At 44.9% G+C, this 25,536-nt stretch overlaps 2 protein-coding genes and 1 non-coding gene across 12 annotated transcripts in view; 2 read left to right on the forward strand and 1 right to left on the reverse strand.

Annotated features, from left to right (window-relative positions):
- The window catches only part of ARSG (arylsulfatase G), a 144,145-nt gene that overhangs the window by 111,553 nt on the left and 7,056 nt on the right, over positions 1-25,536 (reverse strand). The window contains exon 1 of one of the 5 annotated variants that reach the window (XM_012453840.3): positions 2,538-2,964. The exons of the other annotated variants lie outside the window; for them this stretch is intronic. The gene's annotated coding sequence lies outside the window, so the exon portion shown is untranslated. Of the gene's footprint in view, positions 1-2,537; positions 2,965-25,536 lie in introns of those variants that run through there. 5 annotated transcript variants of the gene reach the window in all.
- SLC16A6 (solute carrier family 16 member 6) lies at positions 4,130-24,537 on the forward strand. 6 transcript variants are annotated; one of them, XM_012453835.3, is made up of 7 exons: positions 4,159-4,226; positions 9,030-9,195; positions 15,312-15,550; positions 17,538-17,681; positions 18,812-18,940; positions 19,883-20,698; positions 22,187-24,537. In XM_012453835.3, exons 2-7 carry the CDS (start codon positions 9,146-9,148, stop codon positions 22,435-22,437), a joined length of 1,629 nt encoding a protein of 542 aa, XP_012309258.1. In that variant the 5' UTR covers positions 4,159-4,226; positions 9,030-9,145; the 3' UTR covers positions 22,438-24,537. The 6 variants fall into 6 exon arrangements, with proteins under 6 accessions (XP_012309259.1, XP_012309258.1, XP_064225788.1 ...); XM_012453836.3 differs by lacking the exon at positions 9,030-9,195 and having other exon boundaries at positions 4,130-4,226; XM_064369717.1 differs by lacking the exon at positions 4,159-4,226 and having other exon boundaries at positions 8,476-10,199.
- LOC135271765 (U4 spliceosomal RNA) lies at positions 19,308-19,446 on the forward strand. Its single transcript, XR_010339893.1, has one exon. It is a non-coding gene; the product is annotated as a U4 spliceosomal RNA (small nuclear RNA).

Here is a 25,536-nt window from a genome sequence, read left to right on the forward strand (position 1 = left end):
ACAGAAATCAATCATCACCCACCCCCACACACATGGATGGGAAGGTGACCTCACTGTCCCCAAATACAAAATGGTCTCACCCACCTCCTACCTTCCTCTGATGCTGTTCACCCCTCCCCTGGCTCAGTACCCACTTGCCAGTCCTCCCAAGGTCTACTCTGCCTGTTGAAGGCTTTCCTGATTGCCATCCTCCTCAATCCCCCAGGAATCACAGGTTGAAAGAGTCACAGCCAAGAGTTAGGGAACCTCACCATAAGCCAATCCCAGCGCTAAGCCCCTTGCATGTGTTAATTCGGTTAACTTAGCAACAGTACTAAGCCATGCACACAATCTGTAGTATTATTATTATCATCTCATCATTGTGCCTCAGAACCCCTTGGCAAATCTTTAAATTATCCCAGAAGTGTGCATCTGCCAGCTTGAAGGGCCCTGCCTTCCTACAAACTATGAAATTTTTGCGGGGCGAGGAGCTGCAGGGGAGGACCCCAAATCACAAAATAAACCTAGCAGAACTACCTGGACCAGCGGTTCACTGGAAAGGTTGCTAGATGACGGAGTGTAAAGTTCCTGGCCAACCGGAGAAGCAGATATTAAAGTTTTACAGCAAGAAATTGCTTCGACGGCATGCAAGTCACTTGCCCAGAACACAGGCCCTTGGGTGGGAGCACGGTGGGTGGAACAGAGACTGGAAGAGGAAGAGTGGAAGGGTGGGTGGGCCATTGAAGCCTCCCACAGAAGCCCCCTTTACGTACTCTCCCTCTTTGATGGTTGCCCTGAAGAGTCAGCCCCCAAAAGCAGGCTTGCAGGACCCTCCTCTCAGAGCTCCAGACCAGATTCCTTTCAATCTACTTATCCAAGTTGAAGTTCTCACAGGCTAGTAAATGCAGTGAGCTTATTTGCAAGCCAGGGTCATATCTGCCTAGCAACCCAACACGAAGACTTGAAGGACTATAAACGTGGACAGAGAACAGGCAGGCCAACTTTGCACAAAAGAATCTGTTCTTATGCAAATGACCCTAAGCAAGAGGGCTAGAAGAGGGAGCCTTGGGGACAGCTCTGAAGAGCCAATTCTTTCCCCAGGAAGATGTCGGGGGACTTCTTAAGGGCATCATGATGGCCTTGCCCACTGTAAAGGAAAGTGGGGGTTGGGGGTTGGGGGGGCTCTGCCTGCCACACGGGATCAGGCAGACACAACAGGAGAGGCTAAGAGGGGAGCCGAGCCCTTCACTTGATTTCCTGATTTTTCTGGTCTTGTACTCCAGACTCCAAAGGTTCTTTTGTTCTTATTTAGAACTAAACAGAGTTAGTTTTGTTTGGGGGCGAGGGGGTGTTGATTAGCATGGCAATGCAGTGCTTTCTCTGGAGAAGTTAAAAAAGCAGGGGTTTTCATGCTTGGTCTCACTAGGATTGAGGGAACAAGGTGAAGCCAGCCTCTAACTAGGGTGGGCAAAAGTCATGTTGCGTTACTTTTTTGTGACTAGCAAGGCTGTTCTTAGGTTGGATTTCCAGCCACCTCTCCATTATTCAAACACAGATGGCAAATGTCATCTTGGGATGAGCTCTGGTTGCAAAAAGCACTGGTGTGTACCTATAAACATGGTGTAACCTTAGGTCAATCCCTCCAGGCTCAGTGCCTCAACTTTCCTCATCTGTAAAATGGGAATAATGAGTGTCAGCTACAGAAGGTTACTGATGAGGTTAAAATTGCATCGCATGTATGGCTCTTAATACAGTGCTGAGGACAAAGCAAACAGTAACAAACAATATTAATATTAATAAAATATAAGAATAGCAATACATTAGTAGTAACAAAAATCCATTATTATTACAATCATGCTCCCCAAAAGCCAGGTTTCACTTGCTCAAACATTCAGATGTGATTTTCCCAATCATTTATTCACTCCTAAGGCTTTAGGCATAATTTGTGTAATTTTTAAAATCAAGAGGCTGAAGTACAGAGATTTTACATGACTTGTTTTGAGTCATTCAGTTATAAATGGCAGCCCGCACCTTTAGACTAAGATGTACAGAATATGCTGTCATATGTTGTCGTGTTACACATGACATTTCCATCCCGAGTACAATAACAGGTCCTAAATATTAAAGTCTAAGATCCTAAATATCAAAGATCATCTTACAGGCAGCCCTGCATTAGCATGAAGTGTTCAAATCAGTTTCTAAATATCATTACATGTGGATTCTTTGAAGAACAACTCAAAAAAGGCTCTCTCACAGGGAGTGTGGAGTCAGCAATTAATTGCCTTGGTAAAGCATAAATCGTAACAGCAGCATGAGCTAATGGGTACTGAGGCCTTACCAAATGCCAGTCACTGCGATTCGCACCTGACAAGTACCATAAATTAAACCCTCCAATTCTGGGAAGACCACCTTCATCCCCATTTTACAGATCTGGAGAAATGAACGCTCGATGAAGTTAAATTACGCTTACAAGGTTGCAAAACTACTCAGCAGACCCCTGGCTGTACAGTACTGGCCAGTACTGGCACCCTGTACCAACGAATCTTCTCCCCACTTACACGACCAGAGCTTGTCAACAGCAAAGTACGGCATTTAACCCAGGAGAGCCTATCCCAAAATGGTGAGAGAAAATCAGCGAGCAAGGAAGGATTTTTATTAAAATTCAGATCGCCGACTCCTCCCGGTGGCGACCCTCCGTGCAAGCACTCCCAAACTCTGCTCTCTCGAGTTTCTGACATCAGAATCACATTCTCCGAACCCCAATGAAGGCAGCAGCCGGTGCCAAAGTCTGCAGAGGAAGGCGAATAACATGGCCTTTGCTTCCGAGCAGTTTCCAAATTTGCCCTCGGGATGTGAGGTAGAGACCAAGAAGCTAAGTTTGCGCCCCCGCAGGCTCTGAAATGTCTAGGATCTGACACATGCTTTGTCCCCATGAGCTTCTAACTGAGGTTTCGCATGCATCATCGGCTTAGTTCACAGTGACCTTGGGGTCGGGGACTTCGGGATGAGGGGCACGGACTCTCTAAACCTTCAGGCCCTCTACAGAAGGCTCCCCGCGGCTTTGGGAGCCGTGCACCTGTGCCGACGCCGCCTCTGCCTGGAGGGTGCGCGCGCGCCCCGGGCCGGGGATGCTGACTCAGCCCGGCTGCTCACATTCCTTTCGCGCAACGCTGATGCTGTTGCTGCAGCCGATGCCGGTGCAGCAAACGCGGGGACGCAAGGCACCCGCAGCGGCCTGGCCGCTCTCTCCCTGAGGCCCACTGCGGCACTCCCTCCCCACCGCCGGAAGGGGAACTGTGGGGGTGCGCGAGTTGACGAAATTGGGGGAAGTGGGCGCTGCAGGAGGAACTCAGGCGCCGCGCGCGCCGCTCACACCCAAACTGGAAGGAACCTGTTCTGCCCGGGGCGGGCGCGGAGCCGCCGCAGCCGCGAGCGCCGCGCGGGACCAGCCCCGGCGCGCGCGTTCCCCCTCCCCGCTAAATCCCTAAATCCTCAGGGCGCGGACTGGACTGGGCGGTGGGCTCACCGGGAAGGCGCCCGGGGTTGGGAAGGGGTACCGGTGCGCGGGCGCCTGGCCGAGACAGGGTGCAGGCGCCCCTAACGCCCCTGCACACTCGCGCTCCTACTAGCGTTGCAGCAAAGCTCCGGGGTCTGGGCGGGTCACGCGCGCAGAGACGCGCCCTGGTTGGGAGAGCCAGGCGTTGTGCCAAGGACCCCGACGACGCTGGCGGGGGCGGCCCGGCCGCCGACCGCGACGCGGTTACCTTCCGTGACCCCCAGCCCAGGCGGCAGGCGGGCGGGCGCGCGCCCGGCGCGGCCCGGGTCCACGTGGGCCGGCGCGCGCGCGCCAGGCCGGCCCCCTCCTTGGCTGCGCTCGGCGCTCGCAGCACATGGTCGGCGGCGGCGCGCCCCCGAGGCCGGCGGAGACCGGCTGCAGCCGGTATAGGATAAGAGCTAGGCAGCGACGCGGGGCCGGGGCGCGGGCGGCAGCACGCACGGCCTGGGGCGCAGGCGGCCGGGGTGGGGGGCGGGGGGAGGGTGTGGCTCGGGTGCCCGAGTCGCGGGAGTGGGTGGAGGGCCCCGGCGCTCCGGCCTCGCCAGCCGGAGCCAACTTGCGCTAGAGTCTGGGCCGCCCCCTAAGGGGTTAATCCTTTTCTCATGTTACCGAGCGGCTTATAAGGAGGGGGAGGCCAAGCCTCCGCCTTATTGGGAGCCTTTTGGGGTTTATTCTCTTCCCTTCTAACTTGGTGAGTTGGTTTATTATTTTACATGTTAAAAGTTTGATTGTGGGGTGTGGGTTGTTTTTTTAAAAATATGTGTTGGGGCCTTTTTTTGGGGATGGGAGGCGGAGGAGACCACTGAACATCTTCACATTTTGGAGAGGTTATTCCCAAAAATATTCGCTCTGACAGTTAGGAATGCCCAGGACCACCGGGATGACGCGCTCTCGCCGGTGTGGGTAGCTGAGAGTTGAATGTCCGTGACCCTGGTACAGTTGGGTCCCGGAAGATACCTAAAGGCACGCATGGCCTCTGAGTGCCCCTGCCCCGGGTTGGGGGCTCCGGGACGTCGGGCGAGTCGGGGGCTCCGGGCTCAGCCCCTCCGCGAATTTTCCGCATGAAGTTGCCTGCGCGTCGCAGGAGCGAAATGTCAGAGGTACCTTCCTTCCCCAGGCTGGCGCGCGCACGCAGGGCGGCCACTGAGGTAGCGCGAGGGAAAGTGGGGCTCCCTGCCTCCCCTGACCCCCAAACACAGCACTCCCTGGGGCGGCCACCGTTTGCCCCCTTGATGGAAGGCAGGGATTTCCCGGCAGAGCGCGGGTCCTCCACCTGGACGGTCACAACTGTCAGCGGCTGACGGCTGGTCCCGCGCAACTTCAAGGTTCCCCGGGCTGCAAACCGCGGGGAAGCGCTGATGTCGCCGAGCAGTTCTGTAGCAAGGGAAGATGGTTTTGCAGAGGAAATGGGTTCTTTCCTTCCAGGGTGTTGTCGTCTTTTTATTCCCCCAACCCTAGCAAGACAGGTCATAGAAGTTTGTTAGGTGGGTCTATAAAATGTCAGCAAGCACGGGGGGCGTCAGTCTTAGAAAAAGCTCCCCGGAGCCAACTGGGGAAGAGCAATTTCAACTTGTCAACCTGGAAGCCGGTTTTGTTTGCACGGTTAGACACTTCGTGCCAGCTCCTTCTCGCAGGAGATGGTTTCTACACTGAGAATGAGATTTCTCAGTGATCTGATTGTTTTTGCATATCATGGTAAGGTAGGTGTCTTGTTTGTTAAAAAAAAAAAGAGAGAGAGAGATGGCAAGTGCCTATGCTGAAATCTCTAAACGATGCATCGCCCCATGTCCCAAGCACCGTTACGTGGCATTTTTGGGGTCAACCAATACATCCAGTCAGATGATATAATAGAAACACCTCTTCTCATAAGGAAAGGAAGGGTGTCCAAGATAGGAACTTGCAGTATGTAAATAAACAATGCAGTCAAGTGGAAAAGCTCCTTCCAGCTTAATGAGTACCCCTAACCCTGAGTTTTCCTTCTGTGGTTTCCAAAAAGGGACTTTCCTCAGTGGAACTCCTGAGGAGGACACTTAAATTAGGGTTTCAGGTTTCAACACCATAGTCTTATAAAATGGTGACTCGGTTGTAGCCAGTGATTCAACATCGTGAGGCAGCCATCCAGGTTAGGTTGGGAATTTTTTTTTAAATAGAGGATGCAAATGAACTTTAGCCGAATACAGACTGGTTTTGACAACTTGGGCCAGAAACAACTTGTCAAAGCCGTTCTCCAGGCTACGCCTTTAAGAAGAAAAGAAATCCGCGGTGTGTTCGCTGGGGGGTCTGCCTACACCAGTAGCCATCCCATTTCCTTCCAGAGCCTGCATTTTGAGCCTTGCTCTGAAGTGACCCTAGAATAACACTCTGATGGTCTACAATAATCCAATTTTTTCGTGCCCTCAGGCCAAATCTTCTCTCAACAAATTAAATCACAGTGAAATTCCCAAGGATAGCAGATTTCCAAGCCTTTGGCAAGATACCCACTTATTTATTTGTTTAGAGGCAGGGTCTCACTCCCATCATGGGAGTGCAGTAGCGTGATCACTGCTCATTGCAGCCTCAACCTCCTGGGGTCAAGCAATCCTCCCACCTCATTTTTTAATTTTTTTGTAGAGATAGGGTCACTGTGTTCCCGAGGTTGGTCTCAAACTCCTGGGCTTAAGCAATCCACCTGCCTCAGCCTCCCTAATTGCTGGGATTACAGGCATGAGCTACCACACCCAGCCAATACCCATTTAGTTAAGGGGACACTTAAGATAACCACATGCAGCCAGGCGTGGTGGCTCACACCTGTAATCCAAGCACTTTGGAGGTCAAGGCGGGCGGATCACCTGAGGTCAGGAGTTCAAGATCAGCCTGACCAACATGGTGAAACCCCGTCTAAAAAAAATAAGAAGAAGAAGAAAAAAAAGAATATACAAAAACAAAACAAAACAAAAACGATAACCACATGCTACTAGGAAATCCTCCAAACTGCCTGTGGATTCTGTCATTGTACTTCCTCCAGAAGAACACTAGGGTGAAGGGAAGATGGCTGCCAGGAACCCCCATTCAGAACTGTAGAGTTTTATAAGTTGTAAAAGGCTTGAGACACTGCCCTGACAACCCGTGCTTTATAGATGATAGAAGTTTGGGATTCAGTGGTCTCCATAACATTGTACGGCCAGTTAATGGTAAACAGAAATGAACGAATAATGGCCTAAGAGCTTTAAGAAGACCAGCTCTTGAGCCTTGCCTTCAAAGGGCTTAGAAGGATTAAAGCAAGTGAGGGTCAAAGGCTATCATAGAAGTATAGGCTCTTAAGGCAGGAAGAGATCTAAGTTCGTCAGAGTCTAGTTCAACTCCCTTTTTTATATTTACCTTGATTTTACATTGACATTGAAAATGGAGAAGCGATCTGCCCAGATTCCACCATCTGTAAAGCAGGGGTTGATTGGCAGGATAACTCAGCTTGCCTCACCAGTTAGATCCCCACACGGCTGAAAAATATCCCTACCCAGGAGGGATAAATTCACATGGCCACAGAACCAAAGTGGACACATAAATTTTCATATCCTGGAACTTATAGAGGCTTCTACATAAATGAGTTCAAAATTCAGGCCTCAGTTGCTTTGTTTGCAGAGGTAGACGGTTTGGCCTTCTGCTGAAGGAATGGAAAGAAAAAGAAAGGAGCCCAGGAAGGGGTTTATTCTGCAACCAAGCACTTCCTCCCCTTATGACTCAGTTTTATAAGGCATGAGTATCTGTGCATTACTTTAGGTACTCCTAAATACCAACAGTTTCCCCAAAACTCATACTTTGTTTAGTGAACTTTTATTGAGCACATACTATGTGCCAAGTGCTGAGCCAGAGACTGGGTCAGGAAAGAGCTGATAACTGCCCTGTAAGTACCTTCTCTGTGCAATCCTAAATGCAAAGTGCAGATATTAATTACCTAGGAAGGCTTAGAAACTAGGTTATCCTGTTATTACTTTATATTGTGGTCTTATCTGTTTTTTTTTTTTTTTTGAGACGGAGTTTTGCTCTTGTTGCCCAGGCTGGAGTGCAATGGCGCGATCTCGGCTCACCGCAACCTCCGCCTCCTGGGTTCAGGCAATTCTCCTGCCTCAGCCTCCTGAGTAACTGGGATTACAGGCACGTGCCACCATGCCCAGCTAATTTTTTTGTATTTTTAGTAGAGACGGGGTTTCACCGTGTTGACCAGGATGGTCTCGATCTCTTGACCTCGTGATCCACCTGCCTCAGCCTCCCAAAGTGCTGGGATTACAAGCGTGAGCCACTGCGCCCGACCTGGTCTTATCTTAAAAGCTAAATATGATAGGACATAGAATGCTTTAGGATGATAAAGGCGTAAACCTTGGGGTAGGACTGGGTTCAGGGTCTTTCCTTGATGGAGATCTCAGTTATTAAAAGAAAAGAAAGCTTCTGTCCAAAAATTCAAGAATGCAGGTAAAAGTTATATGTGGCTCTAGCTAGAGTAGAATAGCACAGACATAAAGCAGAGTTTTTTTTTTAAAAAAGCAAAGGAATTAACTACCCACCAGGGGCTCAGAAAGGAAACAGAAAGAAAAATAAACAGTCCACCATTGGCCAGGCGAGGTGGCTCACACCTTTAATCCCATCACTTTGGGAGGCCAAGGCAGGAGAATCAATTGAGCCCAGGAGTTCCAGACCAGCTGAGGCAACACAGGGAGACCCTATCTCTATTTAAAAAGAAGAAAGAGGCTGGGTGCGGAGGCTCACACCTGTAATCCCAGCACATCGGGAGCCTGAGGCAGGTGGGTCACCTGAAGGTCAGGAGTTCGAGACCAGCCTGACCAATATGGAGAAACCCCGTCTCTGCTAAAAATACAAAATTAGCTGGGCGTGGTGGTGCATGCCTGTAATCCCAGCTACTTGGGAGGCTGAGGCAGGAGAATCACTTGAACCCAGGAGGTGGAGGTTGCAGTGAGCCAAGATCACATCTTTGCACTCCAGCCTGGGCAACAAGAGTGAAACTCTGTCTCCAAAAAAAAAAAAAGAAAGAAAGAATGCCGGCGTGGTGGCTCACACCTATAATCCCAGCACTTTGAGAGGCCAAAGCAGGCGGATCACCTGAAGTCAGGAGTTCGAGACCTGCCTTACCAACATGATGAAACTCCATCTCTATTAAAAATACAAAATTAGCTGGGCATGGTGGCGGGTGCCTATAATCTCTTTTAAAAAAAAAAAAAATAGGTATTTTTAAAAAATAAATCTCTATTTATTTAAAAATCTCGGGAGGCTGAGGTTTGCAGTGAGCCAAGATCATGCCTTTGTACTCCAGCCTGGACAACAAGAGCAAAACTCTGTCTCAAAAAACAAAAACAGAATACAAAAAAAAAAAAAGAAGAAGAAAAAGAAAAGTCCACCATCTTCGAAGCAGCTGTCATAGAATAGAGCTAAGCAATGACCAGCTAGCTACTTTACACCTATGTTTGCAGGAACCATCTAACGTTTACACTCTCTCCTACCTCAGTTTCCTTGGGCCACCAGGCTTCACCTGAGCCATCACTTGATTAATAGAATTCAGTACTAAATGCAAAAGTATCAGCTGTCAAGGGTGATTCGCCAGGCCAGCCTCCAATTTGACTAATGAGAAACTCAGCCCAGAGAGGTGAAGTGACTTTCTCAAGGTCACACAGGTAAATGGCAAAACAGTTTACAGACTTCTTTACTCATGGGGGTCAAGTGAGCTTTTCTCTTTGGGAAAAAAAGTTTCTTCACAATCTCTATGTGAAACGCTTCCTTCTCTGGCTTTTTTTTTTTTTTTTTTGGGATGGATTCTTGCTCTTGTTGCCCAGGTTGGAGTGCAGTGGGGCAATCTTGGCTTACTGTTACCTCTAGCTCCTGGATTCAAGTGATTCTCCTACCTCAGCCTCCCAAGTAGCTGGGGTTATGGGTGCCTGCCACCACGCCCAGCTGGATTTTTTGAATTTGTAGTAGAGACGGGGTTTCGCCATGCTGGCCAGGCTGGTCTCCAACTCTTGACCTCAAGTGATCTGCCCATCAGCCTCCCAAGGGCTGGGATTACAGGCATGAGCCACTGCACCCAGCCTGGAGAGCATTTTAAACACCAGGGAGGGGCCAGGCACTATGTCTCTACTAAAAATACAAAAATTAGCCGGGTACGGTGGTGGGTGCCTGTAATCCCAGCTTCTCAAGAGGCTGAGGCAGGAGAATTGCTTGAACCTGGGAGGCAGAGGTTACAATGAGCCTGGGTGACAGTGCAAGACTCCATCTCAAAATAAAATAAATTCTTTATATAAATCATGCAGTAAAAAGTAAAATAAAATAAAATAAAAAATAAAATGCTCTCCTGTAGGCTTGTATAGCGGGAGCCCTGGATAGGCAGGAGATTCAATACTGGACTATTTCAGTCAGGTCTCTTCACCTCTTAAGGCTCAGTTTTCCTATTTTGCAAAATGAGTAAGATTTTACAAAGAGAAATTGAACAAGAGGAACTCAAATTTCTCCTTCAGCTTTAACATTCAGTAATTCTAACTCCATTTGGGGGTTACAGATTGATCCTAACCCCATCCGTTTTGCACGTGTAAACCTCTGATGACACAGGCAAGGGAAGACAGGAAGGCAGCAGCTAGCACCAGAACTTCAGTGCTGGCCGGACAGAGCCTTCTGATGACAGCAGGTAATCTCGGCTCATACAAAAACTGCAATCTGTCCCACTCATCTAAATGCAATCCACATCCACATAGTGAGACCCTGTCTCTATAAAAAATAAAAATTAAAACTTAGCCGGGCATGGTGGCACACACCTCTAGTCCCAGACACGCGAGAGGCTGAGGTGGAGGGTCACTTGAGCCCAGGAGTTTTATTGTTTTTGTTTTTTTGAGACAGAGTCTCACTCTTGTCACCCAGGCTGGAGTGCAGTGGCACAGTCTCGGCTCACTGCAACCTCTGCCTCCTGGGTTTAAGCAATTTTCCCACCTCAGCCTCCTGAGTAGCTGGGACTACAGGTGCACGCCACTACACCGGGCTAATTTTTTTTTATTTTTAGTAGAGACAGGGTTTCACCCTGTTGGCCAAGCTGATCTTGAATTCCTGCCCTCAAGCAGTCCACCCGCCTCAGCCTCCCAAAGTGCTGGGATTACAGGTGTCAGCCAGTGCGTCCAGCCCAAGCCCAGGAGTTTGTTTTTTTTTTTCTTTCTTTTTTTCACTTCTTGGACGTGCCAAGAGCCCAGGAGTTTTGAGGCTGTAGTGAGCTATGACTGTGCCACTGCACTCCACATCTCTCTAGGGCCTTTATCAAATTGTATCACTATACATTTTGTTTCAGGGTTGTCCTGAGCCCTCCACTGAAACTCTTCAGACCTTCTGGGCACCTTTCTGGGTTAGAACAATTGTGCCAATTTGACCTTGGATGTAGTACCCACTGAGTCCTGACTGCTTGTCAAAAATGTGCTGAACTCTGGCAAGCTGTGGATGAATCATTTAAATAGGATGTGTTTCAGATGCATTAATTTTCCTTAGCATTATCATCAGCAAATATTTCAGTCCATGGAGCAGGGACCATCTCTTAGCCTTTTCGCTGTAGTGTCCGTACCGTGAAAGCAGAGGACCTGGCACTTGATAGGTATTTTGTTTCAAAAATAAACACAAGCTGTGTACAAGGTACAGGCAGGGTCCGGGGGCATGGGGTTGTACAAAGAGAAATAGATCTCAGGTTTTGTGAGTATATAATTTTATCAAGCAAGTAAGATACATAAAAGTAAATAATACCTCATCATTAAATGATATCTGTCGCCTGAAGAAGAGAGACCTTAGATGGAGTTGGTTGGAGAAGCATTATGAGGAAAGAAGGATGTCACGGAGCAGGGTCTCAGTGTGGGGAGAGGGCATGGCCACAGCCAGGTGGGTAGAGACTAGAGGGCCAGGAGGACGCGGCTTTGACCATGGCAGGTAAGTCAAGTCTTAGAACCAGAAGAAATAAGGCTACATAGATAGGTTCCAATGAACGTTGAAAGTCAGACTAATGAGTGGATTTTTTTTCTTTTTCTTTTTTTTTTTGAAATGAAGTCTCGCTGTCTCACCCAGGCTGGAGTGCAGTGGCACAATCTCAGCTCCCAGGTTGCTCCCACTGCAACCTCCACCTCCCAGGTTCAAGTGATTCTCCTGCCTCAGCCTCCCGAGTACCTGGGACTACAGGCATGTGCCACCATGCCCAGCTAATTTTTGTATCTTTAGTAGAGATGGGGTTTCACCATGTTGGGCAGGCTGGTCTCAAACTCCTGACCTCAGGTGATCCACCCGCCTCACCCTCCCAAAGTGCTGGGATTACAGGTGTGAGTCACCAAACCTGTCCTTAATGAGTGGATTTTATCCTTCAGAAAGAGGAAAGCCATTGAAAAAGTCTGAGCAGGCTGGGTGCGGTGACTCACACTCTAATCCCGCCTCCCAGGTTGAAGCGATTCTCCTGCCTCAGCCTCCTGAGTAGCTGGGATTATAGGCGTGTGCCACCATGCCTGGCTAATTTTTGTATTTTTAGTAAAGACTGGGTTTTACCACGTTGGCCAGGCTGGTCTCAAACTACCTCAAGTGATCCACCCACCTCAGCCTCCCAAAGTGCTGGGATTACAGGCGTGAGCCACCACACCTGGCCTCTTTTTTTTTTTTTTTTTTTTTTTTAAGACAGAGTCTCACTCTGTTGCCCAGGCTGGAGTGCAGTGGTGTGACCTCGGCTCACTGCAACCTCCGCCTCCTAGGCTCAAGTGATTCTTGTGCCTCAGCCTCCTGGGTAGCTGGGATTACAGGCTTGCACAACCACGCTCAGTTAATTTTTGTATTTTTAGTAGAGACAGGGTTTTGTCATGTTGGCCGGGCTTGTCTTGAACTCCTTACCTCCAGGGATCCACCCACCTCAACCTCCCAAAGTGATGGGATTACATGCATGAGTCACCACGCCTGCCAACTTTAAAAAAAATTCAGACAGGGTCTTTGTCACGCAGACCTGAGTGGAGTAGTGTATCACTGCTCACTGCAACCTCGAGCCTCCAGCCTCAAGCAATTCTCCTACCTCAGCCTTCTAAATTGCTAGGACTACAGATATGTGCCACCACACCCCGATAATTTTCTTTTTTTTTTTTTTGAGATGGAGTCTTGCACTGTCACCCGGGCTGGAGGGCAGTGGCATAATCTCAGCTCACTGCAACCTCTGCCTCCTGGGTTCAAGCAGTTCTCCTGCCTCAGCCTCCCCAGTAGCTGGGATTACAAGCATATGCCATCACGCCCGGCTAATTTTTTTTTTGTTTGTTTTTTTTTTTTTTTTTTTTTTTTTTTTTTGAGATGGAGTTTCGCTCTTGTTACCCAGGCTGGAGTGCAATGGCGTGATCTCGGCTCACCGCAACCTCCACCTCCTGGGTTCAGGCAATTCTCCTGCCTCAGCCTCCTGAGTAACTGGGATTACAGGCAGGCACCATTTGTTTATTTTTGCTTTTGTTGTGTGTGTTCTTTCAGTCTTATTCATAAAAATCTTTCCTCAAATGTCCTAAAGTGTTTCCCCTATATTTTCTTCTGGTAGTTTTATAGTTTCAGGTCTTATATTTAAGTCTTTGATCCATTTTGAGTTGATTGTTGTATAGGGTGAAAGGTGGGGGGCTAGTTTAATTCTTTGTATTGATAACCAGTTTTCAAATTGCCATTTATTGAAGAGACTAAACTTTCTCCCATGAAGGTCTTTGGCACTTTGCCAAAAATCAGTTGGCTGTAGATATATGGATTAGTTTCAGTGTTCTCTCTTCTGTTCCTTTGGTCAGTGTGTCTGTTCTTATGCCAGTACCATGCTGTTTTGATTATTGTAGTGTTGTGATATATTTTGAGGTCTGTTAGTATGATGCCTCCAGCTTTGTTCTTTTTTTCAGAATGGCTTTAGGATCTTTTGTGGTTCTAAACAAATTTTAGGATTTTTGTTTTCTATTTCTGTGAAGAATGTCATTGGTATTTTGAGAGGAATCCACTCTGTAGATTGCTTTGGGTCGTATGTAAAGAATTCTTAAACTTGAGGTTGTTGGTTTCCATTGAGAACTCTAAGACCATGGACTCACTGATTATTATAGGTATCATTGGTTTTTAGTTAGGCTAAAAATACACGACCATTTCAAAGTATATGTAATTACAGAGGCTTTGAAAAAGACAGTATTCATGTGCTAGAGACCAATCCAGAAGACTTAAGATGAACCAATGTCAATGTCAGTGTCTTCTTAGTGGTGTTTAGGTACAGTTTTGCTTGTTCTGATATTTGTTGCAGTTTGAATGGAGAGGCACAGTGAGGTCAGGGGTAACCCAGTTAATTGGTGCCCAGATGGTTTGTCTAATAGTACTTTATTTAGACACCGTATTCTAGAGTATCATCATGAACTTGGAAATTTGATTCCTACTACACCAAGGGGTGGTCAACTTTGAGGAAATTACTCCTGCTTAACAAACTCCCAGAAGACAGAATGCCCACATTTTGATTTATAGTGACACTCTTGTCTGTGTAGGAACCTGCACATAGGACACCAAATCATAATCAGAATATTGCTTACTGAGTGGGAAATGGGGGGAAGAAGAGTTGGCTGGGTGATCGCAGTGTCCAGGGATATGAAGCAGAGATGCATATGGTATCACAGACACTCGGAAGCTGCTGGATGCATGGCTAATGTTTGCTCTTCAGCCTCCATTTTCTTTTCTTTTTTTCTTTTTTTTTTTTTGTTGTTGTTGTTGTTGTTGTTGAGATGGAGTCTCACTCTCAGCTCACTGCAACCTCTGCCTCCTGGGTTCAAGCAATTCTCCTGCCTCTGCCTCCTGAGTAGCTGGGACTACAGGCGCCCACTACCATGCCCGTCAGCCTCCATTTTCTAGGATTTATTTCTGATCAACATTCCTTATGGTCAGTGCAGTCTTTTTTTGCCTAAGTTGACTCCTTCAAGGTCAACATTAATACTTGGTCTGGAGGCCATTCAGTGTCCTCCAATATGCTTCTAAATATTCTGCCCTGGTTCTTCATGTCTATTTGTCTTTCACATTTAACTTTCTTTTTAGGGGGTCCCATGTACAATACCAAGATTCGTGTATATGTATATATGCATAAAATTATCCAAAGGCTTTACACTACTTGTACATGATTGAAATATTCAACAACCAGTCAGGTGTGGTGGCTCACGCCTATAATCTCAGCACTTTGGAAGGCCAAGGCAGGTGGATCCCTTGAGGTCAGGAGTTCAAGACCAGACTGGCCAACATGGTACTAAAAATACAAAAATTAGTGGGGCGTGGTGGTGGGCACCTGTAATCCCAGCTACTTAGGAGGCTGAGGTATGAGAATTGCTTGAACCCAGGAGGCAGAGGTTGCAGTGGGCTGAGATCATGCAGCTGCACTGCAGCCTGGCAACAGAGCAAGACTCCATCTCAAAAAAAAAAAAAATTAGCCAGGCATGGTGGTGCACACCTGTACTCCCAGCTACTTGGGAGGCTAAGGCAGGAGAATCACTTGAATCCAGGAGGTAGAGGTTGCAGTGAGCTGAGATCGTGCTACTGCACTCTAGCCTGGGTGGCAGAGCAAGACTTTGTCTCAGAAAATAGATAGATAGATAGATAGATAGATAGATAGATAGATAGATAGATAGACAGATAGATAAGATAGATTCAACAACCTAAGAAATGGGGTAAGTAGTTCTTATCTGTCATGTTTGCTAAAGAGTATGAGAATCATCAACCCTCATGCTATTGCTGATCTGAATTGTTTTTTAACTTTTTATTTCAGATTAAGAATGACCCAAAATAAATTAAAGCTTTGTTCCAAAGCCAACGTGTATACTCAAGTGCCTGATGGAGGATGGGGCTGGGTGGTAGCTGTTTCATTTTTCTTTGTTGAAGTCTTCACCTACGGCATCATCAAGACATTTGGTGTCTTCTTTAATGACTTAATGGACAGTTTTAATGAATCCAACAGCAGAATCTCATGGATAATCTCAATCTGTGTGTTTGTCTTAACCTTTTCAGGTTAGTACATCTCTCAGCCTACCTAAAAGTGCAGACCCTTTTTAATTTGCCTGCCTAGGTAATGGTAGTTGGTGTGATTGATGCATTCATTCCCGGATATGATAGTTGGTCCTTCCTAGCCTCAACTAACAGGGGTTTCAGAGCATTGAGGATTGGCAAGAAATAAAAGGCACTGAAGGAAAAAGCCTTATTTGCCAGCTATGACAGCCTTCAATTTAACACACATGTATTAAACATCTGCTGTCTGCAATCTCTTAGGATTCTGTAGATTCCTTTGAGGAGAGCAGTCAATCCCCTTTTGTGAGGAGGTGAGGATATAGTCACTGTCTAAGAAGCAATATCAGAAAGTTGCTGATGCCTGGGCATGGTGGCTCACACCTGTAATCCCAGGACTTTGGGAGGCTGAGGTGGGTGGATCACTTGAGGTCAGGAGTTCAAGACCAGCCTGGCCAACATGGTGAAACCCCGTCTCTACTAAAGATACAAAAATTAGCCTGGCATGGTGGCGGGTGCCTGCAGTCCAAGCTCTTCGGGAGGCTAAGGCAGGAGAATCGCTTGAACCTGGGAGGTGGAGGTTGCAGCGAGCCGAGATTGTGCCATTGCACTCTAGCCTGGGCAACAAGAGAGAAACTCCATCTCAAAAAAAAATTTTTTTTAATAAGTGTTAATATATCTTAATTTTTAAATTGTGGAATACTTAATTACCTTCTCAGAAAGATAATTTAAATGAATTAGGACTAAAATGTTATATTTGGCAATCTAAATAAAAAGAAAATCCCAAAGCTTAAGTTTTAGGTCTTTTATAAACAAAAATAAAAATGTAGTCAATGCAAAATTTCCATTGAATACTATTATACCAGAAGATAATTCTTCCAAATGCTATTATTTTAGTTGTTAATGCTTTGAGCCAACATCCTGGCTCAAAACGATGAGTGTGCTTTTATTATGAGCTACATCCAAGATTACTTTGTATTCTAATAGTTAACATAGTAGATACACATGGACTAATGCCAAAAAATGGCATCCTTTTTACCCACTTCCTCTTCTATCATGTTATTCTTCGACCCAGCTCTCAATGGCTCACTTATGTCAGTGTTCTCAAGTTAATATTAAGTAACCTATAACTAGGAAACTAATTTGCCAGATTTCAATGTCCCGGGGGATACAGCTTATAGAAGCTGAGCAAATGATGATTCACTTTCAATTATCTATCCCATAGCAATTCTCCTTCAGGAGTGCATAACTGAGTATTCACATTCTTCTATCCTGTAAAGAAACTAACTAGAATCTGACCCCAAATGGAGCTTTTGAAAAAGAATCCAAAGCATTAGGGTAGAGAAAAAATAATGATTCAAGCAATCATAGGAAAACCAATTTTTATCATAGAATAATATAAATTAAATATATATCTAATTTTATAGATGCTCATGGTGAGTCAGAGTCATCTAAAAATATAGGTAAAAGTTTTACACTGTTAGTCTGGCTTTCTTTCAGGAGCCTGACAAATCGTGTTGAATTTGAACAAATAATAAAATAATTCCTGCACTGACTTTGCATGAAATGTATTATGGTTTGGCTTTGTTTTTTTCTTGAGACAAGGTCTCACTCTGTCACCCAGTTTGGAGTGCAGTGGTGCAATCTTGGCTCACTGCATCCTCTGCCTCCTGGGCTCAAGCAGTCCTCCCACCTCTGCCTCCTGAGTAGCTGCAACTAAGGTGCTCACCACCATGCCTGGCTAATTTTTGTATTTTTTGTAGAGACGGGGTTTCACCATGTTGCCCAGACTGGTCTCAAACTCCTGGGCTCCAGTGATCCTCCTCCTCAGCCCCGCAAAGTGCTGGGATTACAGGTATGAGCCGCCATGCCCAGCTGTATTTATATTTGACATCATCTCTCCACATGCAAGACGTAGAGGAAGGAGTCTTATGGATGGAAGTAACCCTAAAGCCTGCTTGTTAAAATACCACTTTCTGTTCTTTCTCGGCAGCTCCCCTCGCCACAGTCCTGAGCAACTGTTTCGGACACCGTCTGGTGGTGATGCTGGGGGGGCTGCTCGTCAGCACCGGGATGGTGGCCGCCTCCTTCTCACAAGAAGTTTCTCATATGTATGTCGCCATCGGCATCATCTCTGGTAAGTGTTCCTCTTTGGCTCAGAAGTTCTCTAGAACTAGTTCTTAGTTTGAAGAACAAGGAAGGGGAAGGAGGAAATTAAAGCCAAACTATTATTTCTTTCTCTTTCTTTTTTTTTTTCTTTAACATGAACAGTGTCTCAGATCAGTAGTTTTGAACTGAGCAATATGGACTTCAGGGGACCTGGGAACCTATTCTCAAGTGCCCAAGAGTTTTTGTTTGATCTTCACCAATGATGATGATAACTTCTCTTTTGCTGTATTTGCAGCCAAAAGATGTCACTTTTACAAAGTAAGATGAATTTCTGTAGCCAGTATTTCTCAGATCAGTGTCTAAGTATCCAGGGCTGAAGGGGAAGTGCAACATGCCAGACTTATTCTTGGGAGCCTAAGAAAACCTCTTTCCATTTAAAAGGAGTAGCAGCATGGTGGGTCACACCTATAATTCCAGCACTTTGGAAGGCTGAGACAGGAGGATTGCTTGAGCCCGGGAGTTTGAGACCAACCTGGGCAACATAGGGAGACCCCTTCTCTACAAAAACTAAAAAACTAGCTAGGCATTGTGGTGTGTGCCTGTGATCCCAGCTCCCTTAGAGGCTGAGGTAGGAGGATCACTTGAGCCTGGGAGATCAAGGCTCCAGTGAGCTGTGATCATACCACTGCACTCCAGCCTGGGCAAAAGAGCGAGACCCTGTGTGTAAAAAAAAATAAAGTGAAATGAACAGTACAAGGAGGCCATATATTCCTCATAGATAATAGACACACACACACAGTCGTTAAGATTTGCAGACTAAATTTTTCCTATGTATCTGCACATATGAAATGACTTATTTCTTTCTAGATACAAATCTTATATAAAATTTCATGCAATAATAGTTTCATCCATTGTGAATTATATATATTTGAAAAAAAGTTTCTATCCTTTTAGTATCCCGAAACAACCACTGCAGTTTATTCGGGCCTTTAATGGAGCCCATTTTTCCCTGCAACATCACCTTTGTGCAGAATGAATTACTTAGCTCCCAGAACATAGATTCAAAAGCAGAAGTGACAGTCCCAGATCTCTGAATGCTTCCTTCCAGTCTCTGGCAGTGTGTGGGGCTCACTGGCTTTTGTGGCTTTTCCTCCACAGGTTTGGGATACTGCTTTAGTTTTCTCCCAACTGTAACCATCCTGTCACAATATTTTGGCAAAAGACGTTCCATCGTCACTGCGGTTGCTTCCACAGGAGAATGTTTCGCTGTGTTTGCTTTCGCACCAGGTAGGTGGACTACAATAGTCAAAGGATTCATGTGGTGAGGGACCCCACTCAGGTGGTCTTGCTGCAGCAATTTTTGCCAACAGTATGGATGACTTTAAGTGTATGCATAGGGAGAGGTTATTTACCATCTCTTCTCCAGCTCATGTTTAGGATCTGTCCTCCCTAACCCCCACTTTAGGAATTCAGACCACCTTAATAATAGGTTTGAATTCCTAACTGGGCACATTTGCAATGGTAGGGCTTTCTGGACACATGCATTCCAGAATAATCTAATGATTTGCAACTGTTTACACCTGTCATGTCCTCTACTTTTTCAAAAGAGCTACATTCAATGTGGATTTAGATTATGCTAATAAAGACAGGCTTCTACTTTGCGCAGTGGCAGTATCGTAGCCAGTGAGATTTATCCGAGGTGCGAGTATTGCTAATAATTGAAAACTTCTCCCAAGACAGCCTTCTTATCTGTGTGTAGATCATCTCAAAACAAAATCTCTGGCCAGGCAGCCTTCGTGGCTCACACCTATAATCCCAGCACTTTGGGAGGCTGAGGTGGGCGGATCACCTGAGGTCAGGGGTTCGAGACCAGCCTGGCCAACATGGCGAAACCCTGTCTGTACTTAAAAACATAAAAAACAGCTGGGCATGGTGGCACATGCCTGTAATCCCAGCTACTTGGGAGGCTGAGAATTGCTTGAATCCAGGAGGTAGAGGTTGCAGTGAGCCAAGATCACACCGCTGCACTCTAACTTGGGCAACAGAGCAAGAATCCATCTCAAAAAAAAAAAAAAAAAAATTGAGTACCTTCATACTGCTGAGTATAATAAATTTCCACAAAACTTATAATGAAATCTAGATCCATATTTCTTCTTGATGGTTTCTCCTGGGTCTTGAGTCCATTATTGACCTTAGATTTTATTTCTTCTTCACTCCTGCCTATTCAAGCAATCATGGCTCTGAAGGAGAACATTGGCTGGAGATACAGCCTCCTCTTCGTGGGCCTGCTACAGTTAAACATCGTCGTCTTCGGAGCACTGCTCAGACCAATCATCATCAGAGCACCAGAGTCACCAAAAGTAGTCGTCCAGGAAAATCGGAAAGAAGCGCAGTATATGCTTGAAAATGAGAAAACGCGAACCTCAATAGACTCCATTGACTCAGGAGTAGAACTAACTACCTCACCTAAAAATGTGCCTAGCCACACTAACACAGAACTGGAGCTGAAGGCTGACATGCAGCAGGTCCTGGTGAAGGCCAGCCCCCAGCCAAGTGAAAAGAAAGCCCCGCTATTAGACTTCTCCATTTTGAAAGAGAAAAGTTTTATTTGTTATGCATTATTTGGTCTCTTTGCAACACTGGGATTCTTTGCACCTTCCTTGTACATCATTCCTTTGGGCATTAGTCTGGGCATCGACCAGGACCGCGCTGCTTTTTTATTATCTACGATGGCCATCGCAGAAGTTTTCGGGAGGATCGGAGCTGGTTTTGTCCTCAACAGAGAGCCCATTCGTAAGATTTACATTGAGCTCATCTGTGTCATCTTACTGACTGTGTCTCTGTTTGCCTTTACGTTTGCTACTGAATTCTGGGGTCTAATGTCCTGTAGTGTATTTTTTGGGTTTATGGTTGGAACAATAGGAGGAACCCACATTCCACTGCTTGCTGAAGACGATGTCGTGGGCATTGAGAAGATGTCTTCTGCAGCTGGGGTCTACATCTTCATTCAGAGCATATCAGGACTGGCTGGACCGCCCCTTGCAGGTAATTTAAATACACAAAATACAAATGCTTGTCTACTTTCCCTTAGGAATTGTGCTAGCTTCCCGTTGAAGCCATATAAAAACTTACTGCTATTTTATACTTCCATTGAATTTTAGAGCTGTCAGGGATTAGGGATTACCTGAGCCAGCCCTCTTAATTTAAATATGGGGAAACTGAAGGCCAAAGAATTGAAGTCAAAGCTCATATGGTAAATTAGTGGTCGAATCAAGACTGGAAGCTGTGCCTGTAGTTCAGATTGGCGCAGGTCTTTTCTATCACCTTGCCTTCTTACATGCTACACAGGAACTCATGGATTTATCACCTTCATAGCCCGCCTGACTTTTGGAATCATAGAATGGGCTTCTGTAAGTCACCTTCCCTTCTTAGGAAAGGTATCTGGGGATTGATAGCAGCATTCTGTAAATACCTAATTGATTTGTACAGATATTTCCTTGTAGGAGGGACATAGGTATGTTTCATATCTTAGATCCCAAATAGGTTTTTAAAGTGTTTGTGATTAGAAATCTTACCCCCTGTTAAAAGATACCTAAAGTGGGCCAAGTGCAGTGGCTCACATCTGTAATCTCAACACTTGGGGAGGCTGAGGCGGGTGGATCACTTGAGGTCAGGAGTTCCAGACCAGCCTGACCAACATGGCAAAACCCCTTCTCTACTAAAAATACAAAAAGTAGCCAGGCATGGTGGCAGGCACCTGTAATCCCAGCTATCTGGGAGGCTGAGGTGGGAGAATCTGTTGAACCCGGGAGGCAGAGGTTGCAGTGAGCTGAGATTGCACCATTGCACTCCAGCCGGGGCAACAAGAATAAAACTCCGTCCCAAAAAAAAAAAAAAACCTAAAGTGAACTCAAGTGAAAATAATACAGTTCCTTCCTACCGAAGAATATTACCTTTTTAAATAAGCATGCATCTAAATGTCCCAGGTTTCAGATCCTCTGGTAGGACAGACTTAGCCCAAGAAGAACAAGTATATTGTTTGTCTCTTTCTCCTCTCCAGTCTAGCAAAGATTTCTGCCTTTAACACCCATTTTTCTTTTTCTTTCTTTTTCTTTTTCTTTTTTTTTGAGATAGAGTGTTTGCTCTGTCGCCTAGTGCAATGGCATGATGTCAGCTCACTGCAACCTCTGCCTCCAGGTTCAAGCGATTCTCCTGCCTCAGCCTCCTGAGTAGTTGAGAGTACAGGCAGGCACCACCACGCCCAGCTAATTTTTTAGTAGAGACAGGTTTTCACCATATTGGCCAGGCTGGTCTCGAACTCCTGACATTGTGATCCACCCACCTCGGCCTCCCAAAGTGCTGGGATTACAGGCTTGAGCCACTGTACCCGGCCAACAGCCATTTTTCTTTAGAAACACAAAAGAAAACAAGGAAGGCCATGAAACAGAGAGGCTTCTGAATGTGATGGTCGCCTGGGTGAGAGGGCTTATGTCTAGGAAGGACGCTGCTAACAGGTGCCATGCTCTCTTCCAGGTTTGTTGGTGGACCACAGTAAGATCTACAGCAGGGCCTTCTACTCCTGCGCAGCTGGCATGGCCCTGGCTGCTGTGTGCCTCGCCCTGGTGAGACCATGTAAGGTGGGACTGTGCCAGCATCCTCATTCAGGTGAAACAAAGGTAGTGAGCCATCGTGGGAAGACTTTAGAGGACATACCTGAAGACTTTCTGGAAATGGATCTTGCAAAAAATGAGCACAGAGTTCAGGTGCAAATGGAGCCAGTATGACACAGTCTCTTACAACAACAGCCACTGCTGGCTGGAGAGGGGTGGGGTGGGCCCAGCGGGAACACAGCAGGTAAAGGAGCCAACCCCTCCACTCTACTTTCAAAACTGCATTTTAAAGGGAATGTGTATGTGGAGAGCACTACCAACATCTTTTTTTTTTTTTAAGCTTTCCTTTTTGCTTGTTTTTAAAGCCAAAACAAAAAAACAACCAAGCACTCTTCCATATATAAATCTGGCTGTATTCAGTAGCAATACGAAAGATATGTAAAAAGACTCTGGTTCACATTCCGATATTAAAATAGTGACATGAACTGGCAAAGTGGTTGTAAAAGCTTTCACATGGGATAAATGATTTTCTTTTTCTTCTTTCCCTTCCTATGGTCTTGTCTGAATCAACTACTATCTTGAATAAAACAACATCTAGCCTAGGTCATTGAAATGAAATTGGCCAGCCAAAAATAAAAAAAAAAGAAGACTTCAATCGGTTCCCATTAACAAATAACAGCCTCTGAATTTTCCACATACTACATGGAAATGAAGTACAGTTTAAGACCAAATATTTTACGAATAAACAAATTTTAAGTCTCTATAACTTGAACTTATAAATGTGAAGATTACCACTTCTTTGTATGGCCAGTCCTTACCAGAAGTATTTCAGCACAGAATATACAAAACGGCATTTAAAAATGTGTTTCCTGTTGCTTTTAGTTATGCAGAAATATGTGACTGTAGTGTCTTTAATTTAAACCACTATTTATTATTAAGTTATTCGAGGATGATTAAAATAAGCAAAAGAAATAAAATCTGAGACATCATTTTTACCTCCTTTCTGCAATCCTTTAAATGCCTCACAGAATACATCTTATCTTGTAAAAATACTTTCATAAAAGGCCAAGTTGTCATGATTCTTCCATTTGATTAAGGGCAACATGTGCCATTTAAAGCGGAAAAAATAATGGATAGCAAATCGCCTTAGCTTTCAAAACTAATGTGTTTTATCATCGAAGAATACTTGAGGAACTTCTTTGATCAGAATTATATTTCATTAAACTGTTTAAGCATTTCTGATTTAAAGAAAAAAACATCTAATTGTTGAAGCATTTCTGTATTTCACATGGGGGAACAGAGACATTTATGTAATAGTGAGTTACAAGTTGCAATTTACATCTTCTATAACACTTGACTTGATTGTTCTAAGTTGCCAGAGGTATCGGGTAAGTGGTCATTGTTTGTTGTATTTTTTCTTTCTTTTTTTTTTTTTTTTTTTTGGAGTTACACTACATGTATAGTATTTCTCACATTAGCAGTTTTCTGTAAAGAGGGCAAGTGTCAGGATAATAGGTGACTTTTTACTCACCTATTTTACCGCAATCTCACCCTGCAGGTGATGGTCAATGCTTGCTGCTCCATCTTTACTCATCGTTAATGTTAATTTATGACAACTCAGGGGGAAAACATAACAAGCCTAGTTTGGTTACAGGTACACACAAGCTTGAATATTTCTCTGCACTGAAATGAAAGTGGCATAATTCATCACCACCTGCTACATTTTGTATAGCATTTTATCAGCCATAGAAATAGGACAATCTATAAAACTTTGGGAGGGTGGGGGAGGAAATGACAAAGAGTCTGTCAAAAACAGGCATACCTAAAACAAGGTGGATGTAGCAAATCTCTGTCACTGCTTGAGAAGAACTTTGAGCTTGTGGCAGTTTTGCAGACTTACATGACTTCAGCACTTTACAACATATTTTTTACTATGAATGTTCAATACGATTTAATATTTATAACTGTTTCTGAGGGATCTGCTCCATGTCTATTCTGTTATCTGCATGAAAACAAAATGTATGCCAATTTCAGTACGTCAATAACCAAGGTTTTAAATGTTTGGAGGAAAATGAAAACGAGATTGCTGATTTGTTCTGTATTAGTGACATTCTGGTACTTCTAGATTTGCAATAAATTTATGGCTTTTTTATTTAAAGAGACTGATTTTCTTCTGTTACAAGATTTTCTTATTGACTCTCACAGCATTCCGTGTTTGATGCAATTAAAGTTATAAAATCTCACCAAAGATTCACTCCAAATAAATAATTTTTTAATGTTTATCTTTTGCAAAACCTTTTAACTCTACTAGAGACGCATACAGTTTCCCAAGAAGTATCTGCTGAACTTATTTATTTATTGTAACAGAGTTCTGCTCTTACTGCCCAGCCTGGAGTGCAATGACACAATCTCAGCTCACTGCAACCTCCACCTCCCAAGTTCAAATAATTCTTCTGCCTCAGCCTTTCGAGTAGCTGGGATTACAGATGCCCACCACCATGCCCAGCTAATGTTCTGTATTTTTAGTAGAGATGAGGTTTCACCACATTGGCCAGGCTAGCCTCAAACTCCTGACCTCAGGTGATCCACCTGCCTCGGTCTCTAAGTGCTGGGATTACAGGCGTGAGTCACCGTGCATGGCCTGAACTTTATGTCTTTTTTTATTTTTTGGGTCATTGAAAGCAGGATAATTTTATTTTATGTTGAGTCTTTCATACAAATTATTTTAAAGCACCTTAAAAAAAGACTAACTAATTCAAGGGAAGTATTAAGTAATGAATAACAGGAGAGGGAAATAAAAAACAATATAATCAAATGAAGCATATTCTCATCTAAGAATTGAAATAAGAATGAAAGCAGTAATGGAATTTAATTATTAATGAGAAATACATGAATGGAATGATATCATGGTAGAGTAAGCCTAATAGTTAAAGACGACACTGTTACAGAATCGTTCTACAGACTGTTGTAACCTGTAAGTAAACAGCACAAACTCTACATGCCAGGGGCTGGCAAACTTTTTCTGTAAAGGTCCAGATAGTAAATATTTAAAGCTTTGCAGCCATGAGACCTCGGTCTAGTCAACTCTGCCACTGTGGGTCAAAAGCAGCCACAGACAATATATAAATGAATGAATATGGCAGTGTTTCAATGGAATTTTATTTATGGATGCTGAAATGTGACTTTCACAAGATTTTCATACAGGAATTTTTTATATTAATTACATAAAAACGTTAAAAAAAAAAAACACATCATTAGCTCTCAAACTGAAAA

Source organism: Aotus nancymaae, unplaced genomic scaffold (genome assembly GCF_030222135.1).
Source record: "Aotus nancymaae isolate 86718 unplaced genomic scaffold, 86718_ANA_hifiasm-v0.15.2.pri h1tg000089l, whole genome shotgun sequence".
Classification (NCBI taxonomy): Eukaryota; Metazoa; Chordata; class Mammalia; order Primates; family Aotidae; genus Aotus; species Aotus nancymaae.

What these genes read in the sequence shown, in the direction of transcription:
- SLC16A6 (XM_012453833.3), top strand. Translation starts at nt 15,250, where the DNA reads ATGAGAATCATCAACCCTCATGCTATTGCTGATCTGAATTGTTTTTTA. An exon ending in CGCCATCGGCATCATCTCTG is followed by an intron (nt 17,682 to 18,811) that starts GTAAGTGTTCCT and finishes TTTCCTCCACAG; the next exon opens with GTTTGGGATACTGCTTTAGT. An exon ending in GGCTGGACCGCCCCTTGCAG is followed by an intron (nt 20,699 to 22,186) that starts GTAATTTAAATA and finishes GCTCTCTTCCAG; the next exon opens with GTTTGTTGGTGGACCACAGT.